The 21,733-nt window shown below is 55.8% G+C and overlaps 1 protein-coding gene and 1 long non-coding RNA gene across 2 annotated transcripts; one reads left to right on the forward strand and one right to left on the reverse strand.

The window, feature by feature from the left end:
• Positions 1-877: 877 nt before the first annotated feature.
• On the reverse strand, positions 878-18,516 carry LOC118178392 (guanine nucleotide-binding protein G(i) subunit alpha). Its single transcript, XM_035346875.1, has 10 exons — positions 18,497-18,516; positions 16,030-16,042; positions 14,699-14,741; positions 14,449-14,590; positions 12,389-12,546; positions 6,300-6,428; positions 3,816-3,945; positions 3,126-3,279; positions 2,115-2,324; positions 878-2,014 (listed from the first exon to the last, which is right to left on the reverse strand). Exons 3-9 carry the CDS (start codon positions 14,701-14,703, stop codon positions 2,134-2,136), a joined length of 909 nt encoding a protein of 302 aa, XP_035202766.1. The 5' UTR covers positions 14,704-14,741; positions 16,030-16,042; positions 18,497-18,516; the 3' UTR covers positions 878-2,014; positions 2,115-2,133.
• LOC118178394 lies at positions 5,708-11,890 on the forward strand. The gene is made up of 3 exons (XR_004756141.1): positions 5,708-5,917; positions 8,075-8,076; positions 11,878-11,890. It is a non-coding gene; the product is annotated as an uncharacterized LOC118178394 (long non-coding RNA).
• Positions 18,517-21,733: the final 3,217 nt, after the last annotated feature.

Here is a 21,733-nt window from a genome sequence, read left to right on the forward strand (position 1 = left end):
TCTCTGTGATGATTGCTCCCAAGCCCCTTTCCTGTGTCAGAACGCCTGAAGCAAGAACATTTTGCGCTCTTTGCCCGAGCTGCTCTCCCCACGCGCTGTGCACACGGGGCCCCCGCCGCCATCAGCTGTGCCCAGGCAGCACGGAGCAGGGCCACCGCCCTCCTGGTCCAGGGGGACACAGGGGTGCCACCAGACCACTGCCAGCTGGAATTAAGCCTTCCCGAAACACCCCCCACGATGAGGGATGTACAAGGGGCTGCCCTCCCGCCTGGCTCCCGCAGCGGTGAGGAGCGCCCGTTGGCTGGAACGCGATTACAGGGGAGATTTGCATTAATTTGTTTAAAAGTCAAGGCGAGCTGTGCCATGCATTAGAGTGAAGCCCAAGTGAAGCCTCGAGGCCTTGCTAAAAGGGAGTTGTCAGGCGGGCAGTAGAGCTCGAGGCAGTCTGGACATTTTTTCCTAGACCATAAGCGCCGTCTGTAGAGCTGCTGGGCACTGCCGCACGCTTGGCACCCAGCAGACGCCGGGGGACGGCCACTGCCCGCGCCCAGAAGCATCCCTCGGGTGTCTCGCTCTTGCAGTGCTGCAGTTCCAGGCAAGAAGCTTCAGAGCGGGTTACAGCCACGTCACCTAACAGCGGCCCAGAGCAGCGAACAACTGGGCGGCAGGCTGCTCTCTGCCATCAGTGCCAACCCAACTTCGGGAGCAGCAGAGAGCACCAGGAGCCGTGAATTACACGGCCCGAGGAGCCCTCCCGGGCACATCCCGTCCACTAGGCCGCTTCCCAGCGAAGTGCGTGCCTTCCTTCAGCTGGACGGGCAAAGCGCCGAAGGGGAGAGAATTTCTGGAGGAATTACAAAAACTAGGGAAAAGGCTCAACTGTTTACTCACCATTTTAATACTGCCAACAACTATAACAGATTGAAACTGTACACATGACAAACTGGGAAGAGTCTAAATGCAATGGTTCAGCAAAGGAATGTACTGACTGCTTCTGAACATTACTACAGTAAAAACAATGGCAAACAAGAATTTGGCACCACATATACAAAGTAAAGGCATGCTGTCAATACAGTTTAGGAGTCTCCCAACAGAAAAAGCCATGGTAAATGCAGAACAAAGTGCACCCTTTAAAAAATTGCCCACCGGTTTAGACCAAAAATGCACAAGAATCTAAGTGGTTGATTTAGTAGCTCTGTAGCAGCACACGTTTTCCATCTCATTTGGAGCTCAGCATTTCAGCTCTCCAACTGACACAGCCCGGGTCCACGCTCACCTCGAGCTGGCTTTATGCTTACCACACAGTGTAAATCCCATTTGGATATCAGCAAAAACCAGGTCCACCCCTAACCATAAACTAAAAGGATTTGCATATCCTGCTGCAGAAGCTTCTTTGGAAAGCCTTATGGTAGCAGGACGGTAACAAACTACACATCAGAAAAAGCCGAAGCTATCGCCGTAAGAGCTCTAAGGATCCATTAAGTAGTTGCAGAAATATTAAACTCTGACCATACCAAGTGTTAAAAACAAAGAGTTCCTGCTAAGAGGAATACTTTCTGCATGATCTGGTCACATGTGCATAGTTAAGTGATTTTTTGTTTTTATTTTTAAAACAAGATTTGTTTGCAAATAAAGAAATAAAATTTAGTAAAGTTATAGTTTTCTTGATGGAAAAAACCTTAAAAACAGACTAGTGGTGACTTGTTAACCAAAGAAAGAGAGAAAGCTACATATCGAAGGTCTGGAATCCAGCACCTTAACTTCACAACAGCTGTACACATTTGAGATTACGCCATCCAAACGATGCCAGGATGATCTAGTCACACTAACGGTTGTTCCATCTTGACCTAACTTCAACATCCCGTATCAATAAAGAGGTCCCTAATACAGAAGGTTGTGCTAAAGAATGCAACGATTCTGCATGCTGTTTTCGTTTCCCTGGTCCTGTTCATGCTTGCAGCTGTCCCCATGAGGCAGCAAAGAGTCTGGTTCTCAAAACGCCACATCATAAGAACTGAAAAGAGAACACGGAGCGTTAGTGCGGTACAAGACAAAGCCAGACCAAGCTGGTGTGCAAAGCTGGAACTGCGCGCAGCCAAGCGGCTTAGCTTTACCTTCCTCCCACGCCCCTTCTCAATAGAGTCCGCATTCCTTCAGGTTGTTCTTAATGATAACATCTGTAACAGCATCGAACACAAACTGCACGTTCTTGGTGTCAGTGGCACAGGTGAAGTGTGTGTAGATCTCCTTGGTGTCTTTTCTTCGGTTCAGATCTTCAAACTGACACTGGATGTAGGCAGCTGCTTCCTCGTACGTGTTGGAGCCTGAAGAAGGTAAGAGCCCTTACTTTAGCCAGCAGTTCACGGCAGAGTTTTTGCACGGATCTTTTAAGCACATATTAAGCTGCTTGCAACCATCTGCCTTATCCAGCTACAAATCCAAATCCACCATTAACCCCTTCTTGCAAATCTGAAGTCTGCTCCCAGCTTCTGCCCAGTGACCTTGGACACGCCGTTCACTGCTCCCCACCCCAGCCCTCCGCCCAGAGACGGGAGCACCAGCACATCACGGCTCTTGGCGAGCGATATCCAAAAGGGAACGCTGCACATCAGCTACCAGAACGCTTCCTGCTAGCAGCAGCTATGTTGCAAGATGACAGTGACAGGAACAACCAGGCCTGAGGGAAGGGCAGCTTCAAAAATCGAATTGCCTCGAGCCCTGACCACGTAACGCGCCACCCCCGCGCAGGGGGCAGCAGGGAAGGGCTGCAGAACCAGAGGGAACAAGGGCCCTACCCAGGCCGGGGGTAAGCCTGACAGCCTCTAAGATTGAGGTTAAATGGAAGCATCGTCCCAGTACAGTGTGGAAAACAGTGACCGTGACTCGCTGAAGTGCAAGTGCTTGTCACACTCCCGGCCATAAAACACACGGACAAAGGCGATTCCAAACCACAGACACGCAGAACCACGTCCCTCCTGAGGAAATGAGTTCTCAGCTAGCTGGACAGCTCAAAGATGCTGCCGAGAGACAGAGTCAAGGCAACGGGAAAAGATGATCCTGGATTGTGTAGGCTCTGACTGACTCATGCCTGGCCCTGGTGATGCAAACAAGATGCCCAACCTTACCTGTGTATTCTGGATAGCAGATCGTTAGTGGGCTTTTCTTAATCTTTTCCTCAAACAGGTCTTTCTTGTTCAAGAAAAGAATGATCGAGGTGTCTGTAAACCACTTGTTGTTACAAATGCTGTCAAAGAGTTTCATGCTCTCATGCATCCGGTTCTGAAAAGTAAAGAAAGAGGAGGGCGATGCATCACTCCGGAGTTATTTGGGGAGGACGGGGTGGGGGCAGACAGGCTTTACTACAAAGGCCAGACTAAGGCACCAAGCACAACACTGCTAAACACGCGTATCCTCGCTGTCACCGCAGCAGGAACAGCGTGTGGCCCTGAGCAGGGGCCGGTGCTGCCTCACCCCGCCGCTCGCCCAGCCCGTGCCCGATCCTCCACGGAGGAGCTCACGCCTCGGGGAAAGGCTGCGGGGCCAGCACCACGAGCCACCCTCCTGTACACAGGCCCTGGGGAAAATCTGATTTGTGCATTACGGCTGTCTGTTTCTGGGGCAAGATGCCGCAGGCTGCTGCAAGGAAGTGCTCTTCTTTACAGCTCTCGGGTCGCTTCAGGGAAGCACCACCACATAACAAAGGGACCGACCTAGAGACGTGCCCGTCCCACACAGGATCAGGCCTGCACTCGCCTCCACCTCCCTTCTGCTACAGGGCCACCCAGCCAGGCGTCGGTAACTCCTCGATGACGTACCATTTCTTCGTCCTCGGCCAAGACAAGGTCGTAATCACTGAGGGCCACACAGAAAATAATTGCTGTCACGCCTTCAAAGCAGTGGATCCACTTCTTCCGCTCTGACCGCTGGCCACCAACATCAAACATCCTGGGAGAGGCAGAAGAGAAGTCTCAGAAGCTACGGAGACCTCTCTCCCGGGCCACCACCCCGTCCACAAGAGATGGAGAGGCTCAGCTAAGGACTCCCCAACAAGCAGGGGGTAGGGAAGGTACACAGCCCTCCATCAGCAGGGCCAACAACGCGGAGCCTCCCTTCCTCAGGAGGATTCACTGAACTCTTTTTAGAGCAATTTCAGCAGGAAGAAGCGGAGGTTCACCTACATCACTACCCAGAAGTCTGCTGATTCACCAGGGCATGCTTATTTTGTTCTCAGTCTCCTATTTCCCTAGCAACAATCCATTTGCTTGACTGGACTCCAAACACCTACTCACAGCCAGCTCTTCCAGTTCATTTGCATTGCGTCTGCAAAGGATTATCTGGAACACGCTACCTGCGCGCGACTGCTGGGACTCGGAAGAAATAATGAGGTTAAGAAACAGCTTTATGTATTTTTTTTAAAGAAGCGTCTGCTGTCTACTGGAGTTTAAAGGCTTCGGCTACTTACAGAACTTCTGGCCGTAGCAGATGCGAGCACCTTGCATGGTTACAACACCCTGCTCAGCGAAGCACTTTGATGCGATGCAGGGTTGCCCACTATGTTCTGATGGGCTGCGACGTAATTAAATCGAGCCAGATCCAAGTCAATGTCCAAGAGCCATGGAAATCATAAACATCGATTTGTTACCACAGCAAGCACGCAGACGAGGCACTACCCAGTGAGGGCTAAAAGCAATACAACTTAGTGACGGCAAACAAGGGAGCCAGAAGAGCAGCTTGGCTAACGCCCGCTTCCTGTTTAAGGTAAACCGCCCCAGGGGACCTCGGAAGGAAAGATGAAAATCTCTGCAAAGACGCGATTAGACTCAGCTTGCATTACTCGCCATTGCTCTCCGCTGTTAGCGCAGGCAGCTGAGGAGGAAGAGCATCCCTGACAACTCAGCTTCTCCAAGCTAATCCAAATTCAAGTCACAGCCACACTGAAGCTACCTCAGCCCACTGTTAATGTCTGAGATTTAACATCAAGGCTTCTGTCGCAGGAAAGACGGCAGCTTCAGGGTCTAAGGTGCATTAACGCGTTCCTTAGCGGAGCAAATCCCCCCGAGATGAGGCACCTCGTGTGGCTCTGGGGAGGCGGGGGAAAGAGCAACCCCCTCTGAGGCGTGCATGGAGTGCTCCGTCATTTCACTTTGGAAGAAGGGCTACAGCAATCAAGCCACATACGCCTGCTACCTCCAGCTCGCTCCCATTAGTCAGACGTGGTGATTTCTGAAAGCGCCAACACTGCAGCTGGAAATGCTGCTCCCAAAACATCGCGATGGGAGACGAGCTTTCCCTAGATGAACCAGAAGCCATATAAATAGTTCCGAGACGCAAAGCGTTTGGGCATTTTTGTTAGAACGGTTTGTAAGTTAAGACATCTCAGAAGCCAAAACGTTCCGCTCTCCCAAACAGCGTGCAAATGGATCAAGTTTTATAAGCAACGCGTGGACTTCTGCTATCGCTCTGCCAAACTGTTTTCAAACACAAACTAAAAATAAGCCAATAAATGCTTATTTAAAGGCTTTGAGCAACAAAGGCTTGAAAACATTGCTATAGGATGGAGGGAACTCACCCAAGATACAGACGCTGCGTTCTCCTACATCCACGCCCTGTGACAGCGCTGCCCACCCCCAGGCTGGTTGTTGGCAGCGCGATCGTGACCCAAAGCGAGGGATGTCTAAGGAGCAGGGAAGGCAGCTCGACTGCGCGCTAGCAGCTGCTATGAGGTTAGAGGGAGCTTGGTTAGTGATACTGAAAGGGACACTGCCAGGACCAGGCTTGGTAGCTGAGCCCCTCAGGGGCTGAATTGAGGAGGCAGAGCGGGGAGGCGAGTCCATCCCCTGCAGCGTCGCGCGGAGGCGGCCAGTGCCCAGCACTCCTGCATGCCCCACTCCTGCTCCGCAGCGAGTGTCAGTCAGCAGTCACCACCAGCTTCGTGAACACCATGCACCCCAGAGCCAAGGCCTTCAGGGAGAGCCTTCTCCTCCACTCCACAGAAAGGGGTTACATTCAAACTCAAAACCCAGGAGTCAGTGTCCTTTTAGTACTTTTTTTCTGATCCTGTAAACAAGCAGTCGGTACCTGTGTGCGCGATTCCAACATAAAAGCAGCTGGAAAGAATAGAAGAAGGCAAATAACAGTCAAACCAGTATCTCCAGTGAGCAACGCCAGTAGAGAGGGAGCACAATGGAGGTGAGGACACTTTAGAGCGCGAGGCGTTTGGCACCGCGGGTGCGGATCTTAGCGCCACGCACCGAGGAAATCGCCGCAGCCCACAGGGACGCGCGCTGCCCTTCACTTACTTGAAGTAGAGGTCCTTGAAGGTGAAGTGAGTTTCCACGATGCCTGTAGTTTTAACTCTGGTCCGCAGAACATCCTGCTGCGTCGGAATGTAGGTCGGCTGGGATATTCTATCCAAGTCGTTTAGGTAACTAAACCAGAAGAGACAACACAAGATGCGCTTTTTTTTAGCTTCCGTGCTTGCTGTGAATCTTTTATAAACTGCAGAAGAAAGTCATCACAGAACTTATCCATCCTCTTCACACAACGCGGACCCCAAACACACAGCAACCCCCTTGGGTCTGCCTCGGGATGGTTTCTATCTTTTTTTACCCCCCTCACATGGCCTTGCAGCACGTGCTGGGTGGAGTTCAGCTGGTCAGGAGCAATGCTTAATCAGAGGCTAGCACAAGACGTGCTGCTGATGCAGAAGCCATGCCAAGACTGGTATCTCCTGGGGCAATTCAAAGTAGTCTTTCACATCAAAGCACAAGGCAATAAATCCAGCGGCTCACTTTAAAGGGCAAGGATACATCAAACGAACTAGCAGGAAGGAATTAAGCGCAACGACCAGCCCCCGGAGCAGGTGGATTCATCCTCCAACTTCAGCAACAGCGAACTAACAACCGGGGGTGCCTTAACGCCAGCTTTTGGGAGGATGCAGCAGAAAGCTGTAACTCTTTCAGGCTGCAAACACGACCCGCTGGGAAGCCTGCGTGCCTGCAGGCAGCCCCACAGAGCGCGCCCGCCGCCCAGGGCTGCCGGAAGCTCCCGTTTCTCCATGGCACCACGGCACCGTGCCCACCGGGACCCCGACTTCATTCCAGCAGGCTCCCTTTGAAGTTTGGCTCTCGGGTACATCATTTCCTGCAGCACCATAAATCGTGCCCTAGCCAGCAACACCTCCGAGCTTGTTTTTGCCTGCTACGAGGACGGTGAAGCCGCCTGCTTCCGCCAGTGAGAGGAGATGGCTGCAGCTCCATTCGGAAGGGACCTGAGATGAGAGCATGACCTCCGGCAGCTATGGGCACACCTTTACCCCGGGTGTTTCTTTCAGCACAGGGCTGTGCAGCTGTCACCGTGGCACAACGGTGGCACTGTGGCTGAGAACCAGTGGAAGAGATGGAAATGAAACCTAACGACTGACCCAGCAACTTCTAACAGCGTGGCTTTGAGACAGGTCACAGGGCTGCCCCAAATCACTGACATGATAAATGTGCAAGCTGAGGCTGTAAAGCGTCTGCTCCCAATTGCCAGCTTTCAGCACCAGGAGCTCGGGCAATGAAGCTGGAATAATTCCCACTTAAGGCTTTTTAGGCAGCCAGGAGGAGTGAATAGGGGCATCTCCCATCAGCTGCGCTGCAAAGTGCCACTCGAACACTTGCGTATCGATCAGCGGGACAAGGTGCATCAGGTTAAGCAGTGCTCCATCTGCAAGCTCCCTTAAAAATAAACTCGGCCAGATTAATTCAGAGGGACTCCAAGGGCAAGTAAATACCAGACCCCAGGACAATGCCAAAGCAGTTGGAGCTTTGAGCAGGGGATTTTTTGGTACTCGATCCCATGTACACGCAACCCCCTGCAGCTACCCGGGGCTCGCCCGGGGCAGATGACTTTGTGGGCAGAAGGCACCGTGCCCACCGCACGCCTGCCACCTGCAGAAGCCCAGTCCGTGCCGATCGCCTCCCTTTCCCTCCACGACATACAGACCTGGTGGAACTGGGAAAAACTGGAAAAGCACGGTCTGAGACTCACGGCTTCGAGCTCCTCATCACCCAGTTTGCCTCAGAGTTTACAGATGTTCCTCTAAAATATTGTTTCAAGAACTGAGCCCCACACCTTCCCTTGTCACAACGTCCTTTGTCACCGGGCTGCAGTCAGACGCTGAGGCTGTGACACTTGTCCCCCACCTCGTACCCGCACGTTTACAGAACCAGCTATTTCTCATGCTCAACAGCACCTTGCAAATGCAAGCTTGCAAAAAGGTTGTGCTTGGTTTTTTTTTGTTTTTTTTTTCCACTCTGAAAACGAGGCTTTGGGCACAGAAATGCTGACCAAAAGCCCGCAGCATAACTCGTGTGTGCATTCGTGACCCTCCGAGCCTTCCCAGGACGTGCAGCGCTGGTCCGGCCCTGGTTCGATACCGACGCGTGCGTGGCTGTGTAGGTCCAGCCTGATCAGCTTCAGCACCAGCCTGAGTCACGCTCAGGCCGACTGCTGTGCTAAGAGCACTGACAGCAGGCAGGACGCTGCGGAGCGGACAGCTTTCAGGAGGCAAATAAAACACAACTCCCCTCCTCCACACGCTCACACGAGCCCTGGAGCGGCATTTTCCTAACAATTCAGTCATGTTCCCTTTCAGTGCTGGAAAGAACGCTCCCAAGGCCAAAAGCGGCTCTGAAGGATTCACACAAAGCACTTGTAGGGCTCGCAGCCAGCGCTGCGGGAGGGAGGCGCGGCCCCAGCAGCCAGGAGGCAGCGCCGCAGACAAAGCCTGCCTCGGACCTGCTGCCAGGGGAGGCGCAGCCTGCGCCCAGCTGCGTCTGCATCCGCAGCCACCGAGCGCCGAGCTTTCCAGAAGCCTTTTCACAAGAACCCGTCCGTGTCAGCCTGAAAATGCAAACGGTATTCCTCCTTCCGCAGGCGGCCGGATCACACGGACTCACCTACGGCCAAGCCTTGCTGCAGCAAGAAGGGAAAGGGTGAAGCCCTGCCGAGTCCTGTATCTAAAAGAGTCGGTTTTGGAAGTCTGCCTCCTCTTTCCCTGCGTCTTCAGGTGGATTTTGGCAGATGATGACATTAAGCAGAGCAGAAAACAAGGTAACAGAGCGGGATTTCCAGGAAGAGGGAATGCTGCATGTTACTTTAGCAATAAATGCTCATTTGGAGCAGCTCAGACAGACCCTCGCTCTGCAGCACAGACCTGCAGACTAAAAAACTCCCATCTGAAAGTTGAGCTGTGATCCCAAGGCGGTGCTACTCGAGAGGAATCACAAGAAAGCAGCACCAGGAGACACATGGCAGGGCTTCTACACGAAAGTGAAGAAAATAAAACGAAAAATCCAGGTTTTACCCAGCATCATAACTGCAAGGGAATCCAGGCCAGAACTGGCACTTGGGAACGTGACCAGAAACGCCAGAAGACAGAACAGTTCACCCCAAAGTAGGCTAACTGCCTGCAGACAGCTCCCAGCAGTACCTGGGGACTGGTGCCTGCACGACCTTCGGAAAAAGCAGCAATACCAGCAAGCAAAATACTTCGGAGCATTATCCGCTTACCTACGCTTACCAGTACCAGAGGCGGCTGCAGAGATGTGCAAGACCTTAAGCCTCAGCATCCACACTGCTGCCTGACCACAGGTTTTTGTCCGCTGTAGCTCTGACACCAAGAATTGCGCACAGGGTTCCCAAACGCTTCCCCACAGCACCCGCCGGGGACAGGAGAGGCGATCTGGGGAGAGCTGTTTGCTTGCGTCAGAGGTACAGAAACACAGGAGACTGCAATACGGCAAACAGGGACGTCTGGAACATCACACCAAGAGAGCACGGCAGTTGCTAGAGGGACCTTATCAGATGGTGCCTAAGACACTGAGCATTTAGGCCAGTGTTTGAATATCCACAGTTTACACCGAGAGGTAACTCAACTGTTCTGAAAAACAAACCACACGCAAGAGGAAAGGTGCGGAACACTCAGGTTCCAGGACAGTCGTTGGATCGGTGTCACCAGTGGTTATCTTTGGGAGTTTGCCCCAGCCCTTTGCATATGCCCAACAAGCACACCGTTACGAGGGTGACCTCCCGCGCCACGGCAGGATCCGTGCCGCAGAGGGGGAACGGCTCAGGCAGGCCACAGCGGGAAGAAAAGTTTCCTGAAGAATTTGACGCAACCTTGAAAATCCTGGCACTCTGCCACAGCACTCCTGTCAGTTCCTGATGATAGTCGAGCCACCTCGTTTTGACAAGTGATCATTTGCATCTTGCTCTTTTTCCTTCTCGGGTGTCTCAGCAGAGGCCCTCGGGGCTGATCTGACGCCAGGAGCCCAGCCCCAGGCTTGACGCACAGTGCAGAATTTCAGCTGGAAAACCAGCCACCCGAAAAAGGGACCTGGCTGCCGGCCCTGGCACTTCAGTCCTGTTTGTAACAGCCACTGAAAGGAGCAGAGAGGAGACGTTCCCCCAGCACTGCACACAAAGCTACTACCTGCGTGGTCACCACCACAAGAAGGGATTGCAGGACACCCCCCCTTGAACATGGAAAGGGAATTAATTAAGAGACAGCAGAAGGTAAGGCAGGTCAGGGGCCACACGCTGAGCAAAGAGGAGCAAATGCTGGCCGTTCTGTGTTCTGTACGCTCGTCCTGTACGTTAGCAAGGCAGGGGGCCCGGGGAAGAAAACAGGTCTTGGACTGCGAGACTGCGCTCTGCGCTCAGCCGCGGCATTTGCTAACCGCGGAGCTGCCTGGCGACTGCCTCAGAAAACAACGCTGTCTTCATGCAGCTTCCTGCGGTCTTAGGACAGGAAGCAAAATTCTGATGCCTGTATCAGAAAAATGCCACACGGGTCATCAGCAGGCTGAAATCCCTCTGCTGCAGATTTGACGCCAGCCCATCAGAGCAACTCCTCACAGCAGGCGTCCACACGCACCCGAGACGGGGCATGACGCAGAGGCTGAGGAAGAGGAACAACCCGCTAAAACCCCGTCTTTGAAAAGCAGTCAGGTGAAGTCGTGTAAGCACTCAGGCAGGCTTACACCCTCTCCTCCCAAAGCTGCCTTGTTGCTGGCCCCTCAGTTCTCCAGCCTGCCTTCATTCACATTATCTTCCCAGGCAGAACATCAAGACCACAAAGCCAGGGCTCCCCATCTTAGCTTCCTCCTTAAGCTCCACTCAGCCTCTTAGGTTTTCTGCCTTAGATCCTGTGTGCAAGAACTTCAGCTTTCCTTCTCTCCCCCACGTCTTTTGTATTAAATCTATTCTCTCACTCGTTCTCATCTATCCTTTTTTCTCCCTTTGAATCTGAAGCTTCCTCCTTGTAGCTGCAAAGGTACTCAAGAACCCAAGCCTCTGATTGTCAACTCACCTTGATCTAAACCCATGATCATCTGCCGAGGTGTTACAATTTTAGAAAATTCTTGCTTATTTTCAAGCTAAAATTTGCTCTGCACAGAGCCTGCAGGCAGCTCAGCTGTGACTCATCCAAAGTTTCTTTATAAGGCACTTCCAAGCTAATTTTTCAAAGGCATAAAACTTGGCCAAACTGAAGAATTTTCAGGTGGACATCGGGAAGCGTGCCTGACCCCAGAGTCATCCCTTCTGACTTCTAAAACATTTGCTCTGGAGAGACCAAGCATGCAACTTTTTCCATAAAGAAAAAAGCAACAACTGGCTTGTTTTTTAGAAGCAGCAGTTTCCCCTCCCTGCACTAACCTGCCTCTTAGAAACAGCTGAGGCATTCCGGTCAAAATTGTCATTAACTCCAGCCAGCTGCCAGCAGCAGCCTGCAGCGTTCCTCGCTATTTATCTGGTCGTAACTTTCCAATCGTTAAGAATTGTGTGCATTTCCGCAGCAGAACAGCGAGCAGGTTTACAGCTGGCCTGCAGCACTGCCTTTGTGATGGCAAGCACAGAAACAGAAGTGTAGCAGGAGCTGTTAACGGAAAACAACTACATGAATATTGAACTGCCAGTACCAGGAGAGCCCAGTATTGGAAATTGTTGGTCACCGCGAATTTGGTAGTTAAATCAGAAGCTGTTTCAGGAAGCGTTACTCCCTTCTGCAGGGAAAGGAGTAAAGGTCATGTCGCCGATCACCTGCTGCAACAATTGATCTTAATGCAGGGTGGCGCATTGCTCTTCCACTACAGACAGATTGCCAAATTCACCTAGGCTCAAGACGAGGAATGCTTTTTCTTTTTCCCCATCTTATGCACAGGGAAAAGATACCGTAAAACTGACTTCGATCAGCTAAAGCACAAAGTCAGCTTGAGGGCCAAGCCCCAGCTAGACTACGGCTCTGGAAGCGGTTTCTGTCTGCTTGCAGCCACAAAGTCCCGTTTGAGGAGCAGTGTTTGCTTTGCCGTGAAGAGCCCAGAAGCCAGTAACGGTCTCTTACTATGATGCAGAGTCGTTGAGTTGATACTCTCTGGATCTGCTGAAGCAGGCCTGAACCCCGGCATCTCTCCATAACCGCTTGATCACACCAGCCAGCTCAGCAGTCATCACCCCCTCCTCTGCGCTTCCAGCTAATACGAACAGCTGACGGGCGTCGTCCTGCAAGAAGAGGTGAAGACAAAAAACAAAGGTCAGAACTTAACATCAGAAACCGCCTTAGAGGCTGCAGCAACTGCACTAAGGAGCCACGTTCCCCTCTGCCGTGCTGTCCAGTCTTCTCCCCCAAATCACCGATGCCATCGTCGGAGGAGAGGTAAGGATGCCAAGGTGCTGCTATTGCAGGCTAAGCCGTAAATAGCGGTTTGTAACTGAGAGCTCTATTAGAGCAGAGAGTCATACACGTGGGAACAGGGAAAACCTCAGTATCAAAGGCAAGTTCTGGATGAGTGCAGGTTTAAAGCTTTGAGGACATGCTGTTTGCTGCCACAGCTGTCAGAAGGAAGGGAGACTGCTTTCCTAACCAAGTGTTTCATCCGGAGATGGGACAGACTGATCCGCATTTCACTCTGCCCTAAAGCACAAAAAACTCTTCCCAGAACTCTTAGAGCAGGACCTTACTTTCCAAGCAGATAAGTAAGCTTTTTGCAAGCTTTTCAAACTAAGCAAGTTAACGAGCAGAAATTGAAAGTGGAAAACAGGCTGCCCCACATCCCACACTGATGATTACTTCTGCAGTGATCAGACCTGCCAGCTTCCTTTCAGGAGATGTAAGAGACCTTTCCCTGTCCCAGCAAGTTCCCAGCTGCAGCAGACGGCCTCCCTCCCAGTGTCTGCCCCTCTCCAATGAGTACCTGTATCCGTACTGCCCAGCACTGACCAGCAAGGCTTGGAAGAGAGTCAAGTCTGCCTGCTGCTGCAGAGGGTACCTCCCTAGCACCAGGCAACAGCCACCTGAATTAATTTAATCAAGGTCTAAATCACGGCAGTACAGAGCTGGAGCTCAGTTTTGAGTCTTTGCACGCGCTGCACTTCGGGTACGGTGCTACGCTGCGAGTCGTACGCTGTGGTTTGCTGGGAGGCAGTAGATTTGGTTACCCTGGGTCTTGTCCTAGAAAACTGTAACAGGTTGTTTGCCCTTCAGGGTCGTTCGGGGCACTGGAAAGTTCTTGGCATTCAGCTCTTGTTCTGCTTTTGCAAAGCAAGCTAGGCCTGGGCAGGTCAGCTGAAAAAGGAACTTGGATTGGAACATCGTCCTCCTTCCAGCCACGTTAGCCAGGCTGAGATCACTCAACCCGCACGAGCTCAGAGGAAAGGTGGAGCAGAATGCCAGGGTGGGTTTGGAGAACAGCTGAGTAACAGCCTGGGTTAGCGTGCAGGTGAACATATGCCCTTCAGCAAGGACACTTTGTACCTTAAGTTCCAAATATCTGCAGTTGCAACACAGAGGCAAAGAGTGTTACTTCACTTACCGTGTATTACCCGTAAGCACAAGGAACCAGCGCAAGTCAGCAAACATCCCAGGCTGTGCAGCCACCGCCCAGAATACACAGTTCCCATCTCCTACTCGTTTTCAGGAGCTTCTGACTTCCCATTCTGCCTGTGCCTTCCCCCCCCATGACAATTAAGACTTCCTCTCTTCAGTTTCTACCGGCTTGAAGCATGGGCGGTGAACACCAGTAAGAGCACAAGGAATCGGCAGAGCTGGATGGGAAGGAGGAGGGCCTCCAGTCCTCAGAACGCTAGGACAACAAGACAACGTGATCAAGGTTTATCTGGTTCAGCCTGAAGACTGACTGGCACAACGCCTTGAAACGCTGCTGAGGACGGCCGGCCGAAGTCAAGCAATTTAAAGCAAAGCTAAGAGCTCTGTTAAGAATTCAGATGCCTTAGACCAGTGTTTGGGGACTTTTATTTACTTATTTGAGCATTCAACCTGCAGATGGTGAAGTGTCCCACTAATGCACCTTGTACCCAACGTACCCCCACTACGAGCGTCACGGACAGAATTTCCAGGATTCATTAACAGTTCACAGCGCTAAGGGAAATAAGTGAAATACTTACTGCTCTGGCAACTTCCCCAAAGTCTATCTTTAGCCTTCCCATGGCTCTTATGATTGCAATGATGGACTGGATAGTATTGCTGTAGACAACCACTTTATATTGTTTGCATTCTTCCTCCGAATAGCCATCCTCATGAATAATCCTGGAAGAAAACCAGGCCGTCAGTCCCAAGCCAAGCCAGAAGGGCACCACAGGCCTCTCATTTCATCGTGCACCGAAGCGCAGTTCACATGACTGCTCTCTCACTTACTTCATCTGCTTCACAATGGTGCTTTTGCCAGATTCTCCAGCACCTGAAAAGCACAAACAAATTCCAGTTAGCGACGACATGAAGTTAGAAAGAACCGCAGATTGTGCCCTCCTCACTTCCAACAGAGGTTGCCAGGGTTTGGAGCAAGATGCTTCCTGTGCATCGCCATAGCAGCTGTACCGGCCCCGCGGGAGGGACGGCACCCAGAGCCTGAATAACCAGGTGGATATAACACAGACCTGGGGCACTTCCACAAGGAACAGCCAACTCAGAGCAATCTCAGATAGCGTTCAGAGGAAGGGAGCAGACCCAGGAGAGAGCTCAAAAACACGCACAAATTGCGCGCAGGTCCAGGTGAAGCAGCTTAAGACATCGAAGGCCAGAAACGTGTTACTACGTCAGGGAGCACCGTGATGGATCTTGCGAGGTCCCTCGGCCACTTTGCGGTCAGCCAGATGCTGCCCATAATGTTCTAAGCTGGAAAAACCCGGGCGTGCTCCCGCGCCCCATTACTCCGGTAAGCACACCAACGTCGCTCCTGAGCCAGGCGCCTCGCAAGGAGCCGCAGCAGAACCCAGCGACGCCTGCCCAGACCTGAAGGGGCAGCTCCCGGCCACCCGTGAGTCACCGGCAGGCAGAGCAGGGCCCCGGCCTCCTGCTGCAGCCGCTCGCCCCGCGCTGCTTCCCACAGGGATCACAGCCACGGGACAGGCCGGGCACCTCCACCACGGCACACCCACCCCCAGCACATGCAAGGCAAATTGCAATTGATTAACGAGTTCTGCTCTCCATCATTTCCCACAACACAAGCTTTATTATTCTGGGGAACTGAGGACAAAGGGACCCGCAGGTTCAGTTAGGAAACGAGCGCTTGCCACGGGCTGACATCCAGCCGAATACCAGACCTGCGGGCGGCACCCGGCCACGCAGCGCAGACGGCTTTCCTTCGAGGGACGGAGCAACCTGCCTCGCTGAGCCCCTGCGCACCCCGGGGGGCTGACTGACTCCTGCCCACCGAGTAAGAGGCTCCTAAGAGGCTCCTTTCACCGATGTTGCCTTCCATCCAAGACATCGCAGAGCGCTCTGCACCCGCTTCCCAGGGCGCAGCAAGGGCAGCAGCCACCTGTGCCCACCAGGCACCGGCTCCGTGCCCCAAAGCCACGGCGTTACCACAGCTCGTTATCACGGCTCGTTATCACGGCTCGCCGAGCCCCGCGGCAGCAGCAGCCGGGCGGCACTGCCCGCACGAGGCCCAGCGATGAAGCACGCAGAAGGCACGCACGAGTCACCGCGTGCCAGCAGATGCCTGGGTCTGCTCTGCCCCGTGCGACCGCGCAGCAGGAGCTGCCTGCAAACGAGCTGGACCGGCCACGGGGTTCAGGCTCGTCGGCCTAAAGGGCTCGCTCCGAGCTGCAGAACTGGGTTTGCTGAAGCCCAAAGAATGAAGCGGAGCCTGTCTGGATTTGGTTACGTGACTAAAGCCGCCCTGGCTGGGCCGGGGGACCCAGGCTGCCGCCCGCTTCCAGCACAAAGACTTCAGGTGCCCCAGTGCACCCTGAGGACTGGCGGAGTGGTGACCCTGAGCAGCACTGCTCCCAGCAAGGCGAGTTGTGTTGGAAGAGGAGAGTCCCTTTTAGCTTATCAGACTGACGGGGAGAGACCAAATTTCAGGTATAAAAGGAGGCTGTGAGAACTGGGCTGGGGCGTGCTTCTCCAGGAAAAAAAAGTAGACGAAATGCTCCTCCAGAAAAAGAGCGCCTCCCAAGCCTCTTGCAACACCCAAAGGGACTACACCGCATTCCAGTTCCACTCCTGTAGCCCTGAAGCCTTGGGAAAGCCAGCTTCTAGGAACAGCACCACAAACCGGGCACGAAAGCAGTGCTGCTGCTCAGAAACAATTCACTGCCCGGTCCCACTGCTTGATGCCATGATGGCACAGGAACCGAGAAATCCAACTCCCGAAGACGCGAGGCTGCTGTGTTGGGTTTGGGAGCGCCGTAGGTGTGCTCCTTCCGCGCTTGGAGCTCCATACGTGTACCAGCTTGCTCATTTCACGTTCCCTGTTCAGCCAAGAGGGTTTTGGTGGAGGAAAGGGCAACACCGGAGAGAACCTGCAGGAACGCGAAGTACTTGCAAGAACGCCAGGGCAGGGCTCGCAGCGGCGGCTGGAAGGAATAACAGGACGACTGCTGCCTGCAGCTGTGCAACAGCCAAAGGCAGGCTGCCATGCAGCGGCCGTCAGCGCGCCGTGCCACCCTGCACCCAGGGCCGTTGCCCTCGGAAGGCAGCCGTCGTCCCCGGACTGAGCGAGGACAACGCCACCTTTGCAGACGTGCCCTTCTATTTCCACCCCCAGCGCATCCGTCAGCTCCCAGACGCTGAGGTGCGTTCCTGAGGCTCTGCTGCGGCATTAAGTTACCACAGCAAGCTTCCCCAGCGCCAGACCAGGTCGTTGCAAGCTGAACGTGCATCTCCTCCCAGGGAGCTTCACCAGCAAGCGGTCAAATATTTTCACAGCTGCTGGGGCTGAAGACAGGGGGTGCAGATCAGGTCCCTCACCCTGCAAGAGCTTTCGCAGCAGGACAAGCAGCTGGGTGCCAGGTTCTCAGATGGGAGGCAAACGAAGCCACACGACGCCTGAAGGCGCTGTACCGCCGGGCTGCGCCTCCATGCTCTGTGCGCAGAGCGGCTGGACAAGGGCTCGGAGAAGCGACGAGGGACACGCTGGTGTCTGAGCGCCGGAGTGCCACTGCCTGGGGCGTGCGAGCTCTGCTCGCTTCGATTTTGCGGGCACCGCTTTGAGTTTATCGGCCTCCCACCGCCCTCGGTGGCAGCACTAGCGGCTGCCCTGCGCAGCGGGGGAGCTGCTCCCGATAGGGCGGGCGGTGCGATTTAAATCAATTAGCTGATAGCCCAGGCTGAAGGGTTACCAGATCAGAGCCTCTCGTGACAAAATACTTTCGTGTCTGGAAACCAAAGAATCCGACTTTTAAATTACTCCTAAGCATAAGTCACTTCATTTTGTTTTCCTTCCCGCAAGCCCTAAAGAGCAGATACTGCCAACTGCGCTCCAGGCAGAAGAGGCAACGTGGAACAGATCCGTCTTTAGAGCTGTCGAAGAATCGTTAGCAAGAGAGAATAACGAGGCACGCTCTAAGCAGAATCCCCCACACCTTTATTCAGACCTCCGAGGGAATTAACACCTTTCAGCCAAGCAAACCCCGGAGGCCTGGAGCTCCCAAGGCAACAGGGCTCCCACCACGGCCCGCTTCAGGACTCCAGCCGAAACCCGGAGCCTGCAGGAAGCATCCTCCTGCCGAGCGGGCTCTGCCCTTGGCTGTCCCCCCCAGGGACACACCTGTAGCAGGGGTGACACCAGAGCAGCGAGCTGCTGGCTGCAGCCGGTGACAACCCCGGCGAGCGCGCACAGCCGGGCGCAGGAACGTTGCGGCTCCGTGCGCCCGGCGCCTCCGCCCCGCTCTGCGCAGGGGCTCCCCCGGGCAAGCCCCTGCGTTTCTTTCCGCAGGGAAGCGCTCCCCTCGTTTGTCACGGGAAGGCCTCGGCGCTGCCGCCTCCCGCAGAGCCCCACGCAGGGATCCGCAGGGGGCTCCCGAGCACAGCCTCCGGCTCTTTTCTCGTCGCCAGCCCCGCTGCCGGTTCCTCGGATTAAAATAATCCACCGCCGCAGCAGGCATCGCCGAGCTTGCGCTGCTGTCATCTGGGTGACAAAACACCACCAGATGCAGTGACGCCGTGACAGCACGGCCCGGTTGGTTACACAACCCTCCTCCGAGCCACCTTTAGCTCCTTCCCTTCTCCTTTCCAACCCGCACACCTCAGCGGCGGCCTCCAAAAGCCGCAGCCCGTGCTTCTGGGGGCCGGGGGGGCCGTGCCTCCCCCCGTGCTGAGGGACTGGGGGGCAGCGACAGGCGGCCGTCGCCGCTCCCCCTCGGCTACCAAGGGGCAGCCCAGGAGCGGCCCCCACGGCCGCAGGTGTCACCTCCTCTGGGAGGGGATTCCCAAGGGGATTTTTAAGCTGCTCCAGGTCCGCTCGCAGCCTTGCCCCGTCCCTGCAGCTCATTAAGCGCTCATTAACGAGCGCCTGCCCTCCAGCCCCACGGGCACTGCCAGGAGCTCCCGCTGGGGCAGCAGCCGCTTACCGAGCAATGGCTGGCGTCAGGCACGGTCTCCTCCAAATTGCTCAGGAAAAAACCAGCACGTTACCGCTGCCCTGGCCTATTCCACACCCCCAGCGCTGCGTGCTGCCGTGCCGCTCGTGGCTTTTCAGCTCCCCCCCAGCTGACTCCCTGTGCTTTTATCTCCCCCCCCCCCCAGATTTCCACAGTTGTTTGCACTTTACTTAGCGTCCAGCCCTAGCTTGAACATCTCCAGGTCTCATTTCTGTCCTCTGATGCCTGCAGTTTATCTAAACATTTGCCCGTGCCACGCGAGCTGCTCCCTGCCTGGTTCCAAGTCACCGAGCCGCTCCCCCAGAGGCCGGCCGGGGGGAGCCCCCGCCAACCAGCCCCCGCCTACCCCCGGGGTGGACGGGGGGGAACCCGATCAGCCCCAGGCCGTGCCACAAGCGGCAGAGAGCCAGGCGGCCCCGCACAGCCCGGAGCTCAGAGGGGTACGGGGAAGCGGGCGACGAGCGAGGCACCGAAGCACAGCGGGCCGGGGGCTCCAGGCAAAACGGTGGCTTTTAAAGAAATCACCTCTTTGTTCACCCCGCCGAGGAAATGAGAAAGGGAGGCCAAAGACTCCCGGCACCCTCCAGCCATGAGCACCGCACCGGCTCACTGCTTCGGGAGCTATTTTCAGCCAAGTGCTTTCTCTAAAGCTCGATCAAAACTGCAGGGGGGGATTCTTCCCCCAGTTACGGGGAGAAGCCCTGCGGCATCTGAAAGTTTCAGGAGAGAAACCAGGTTGCTGCCAAAACAAATCCTCACTGGAGACTCGGAAGAGATGCACCTGGAACATCCGCTAAAGCCCCAGAGTTCAGCAGGCTGACGCGCTGCTGATCCCCGGCCTCGGGAGGAGGCCACGTGCAGCTTGTAGCTCCAGCAGCAGCCCGCGTCCGTCGTGAGACCGCGGCAGGAGCTTGGCAGAAACCTCGCCTGGCCGCTGCTGGGGATGCCCAACCCCTGCCGAACCCCAAAACCCACCGCAGCTCCCGGGGTTTGCCAGAGCCAACAGCCCGGGAGCAGCCCCGGGAGCGACGTGGGGTCACCCCGCTGGGAAGAAGCCCCGGGAGCACGGAGCCGGGGGGAGCCCGGCCCCTCCAGAGCAGGGGCTGCTCGAGCGCCCGTCAGCGTCCCCGGGGGGCCGCAATCTCCCCAGCAGCGCAGATGTTTCCTTTTGTCAACATTTGTCCTGGCCCCTCCCCAGCAAACAGCCGTGGCCATTTGCCTCTTTACACAAACCCGCTCCCAGGACGCGGCTCTCCGGGAGGCTGCGCCCCGACCCCCAGCCCCGACATCCCCCCCCCTTACGCCCACCGCGCCTCCCCTCGCCGAGACGTTGGGTTTATTTCAGCGCTTGGACAGGACGGGGCCGGGAGAGCTTGGCCGACCACAGAACCCAGCCCCGGGAATCAGGAGAGGGAGGCGCCATCGGAAAAGGGCAGTGGCGCCAGGCCACCGGGCCGCAGGAGACACAGCTACTGGCAGAAAGGGCAGCAGGAAGCAGAGCAGCTGAGGCCGACACCCCACAGCAACAGCCCCTGGGAAACAAGCGGCACGTAACCCAAAGGGCACGGGGCTGCCTGGGGCCCAGCCCGGCCAGCAGCAGCCAGCGGTTCGGGGCGAGTGGTCGCTGCCTGCGGACGAAGCAGAAGCAGGGGATCCTCTGCTGGAAACCTCACCTCCGAGAGCCCCGGCACCACGGTGAAGCCCTCCCTGCGAGCCTCCTCGCCCAGACGCGGCCCAAAATCATCGCCCGACCGTTCGGGAGCCGGAGATGCCCCAGGGAATCCCGCGTCCGCCCAGCGGGCTCCAGGCTGGCCACGGGCATCTCCCAAAGGCGGCCGGGGTGAGCACCCGCGGCACCAAGCAACTGCGGGAAGAGGCGCAAAGCCAGGCAGGGACAAACCTAAACAAGCCCCAAAAAAAAGCTCCCTTTTGGTAAAATTAGAAGGTAACTGGGGAGAGCAGAGCAGGCTAGCCCCGGGAGGGCGCAGACCGCTCTTTGTCCTCGCCCGCCGTTGCGGCAGGGCCAGGTCCCGGTGCCCACGGCCCCAGCAGGCTGGGGGGCAGCGAGCCCGGCGAGGCGGCTCCGGCCGCCCCCGGTGCGGGACAGCAGTGGTGCAGGGGGAGCTCCTGCGTTCCAGAGCCGCGATAACAGCTGGGAGGCAGCGTGCAGGAACGGGAACAGCCTGCACTCCAGCGACGTCCATTTCACCTTTGATACAGAACGTTTCTCTGCAGAGGCAAACAACCGAAACGACTTCCCTCCATGGCAAGGAGCAAACCCAAGCCCAAACCTGGTTTACAGCCGCGTTACCTAACCCCAGCCTGCGGAAGGGCCGGTGGAGCCGAGCGACTGCGGTGAGCCACCAACCAAAAGGCCCGGGATCGGCGCTGACAGCGGGGGAACCGCTCCGGCCCCACCGGTACGCGGCCAGCTGGCCACAATCACCTGCTCCGGCCGTGCCCCGCGGGCGGCACCAGCTCACGGCAGCCCCGCCAGCACCGGCACGGCCAGCAGCGCCCTGGCCCCAAACGCTCTGCCAAGGGCCCCGAACGCCCCCTCCCCACCCACAGCGTTCTCGTTAAGCGGGTCTGAAAAGCAGCTCCTGGCCAGCACGGCTGCCCGAGCGCCTCGCTTGTCCTCGGGAGCCGGGCGGGCTGAAGCTGAACGCCCGCTGAACCTGGCGGAGGGGCGGCAGCCCCGAGCTTCTCCATTTATCCGAACAAGCGGGCGGGCAGGGGACAGCCTGCGGGAAGCAGCGCGTTCCTGGAGCATGGGCGGCCGGAGACCCCAGGACACGGAGCCCCCCTCGGGCCTCCGCCCACGCCAGGGCCCGGCTCCCGCTCG

Source organism: Oxyura jamaicensis, chromosome 26 (assembly GCF_011077185.1).
Source record: "Oxyura jamaicensis isolate SHBP4307 breed ruddy duck chromosome 26, BPBGC_Ojam_1.0, whole genome shotgun sequence".
Classification (NCBI taxonomy): domain Eukaryota; kingdom Metazoa; phylum Chordata; class Aves; order Anseriformes; family Anatidae; genus Oxyura; species Oxyura jamaicensis.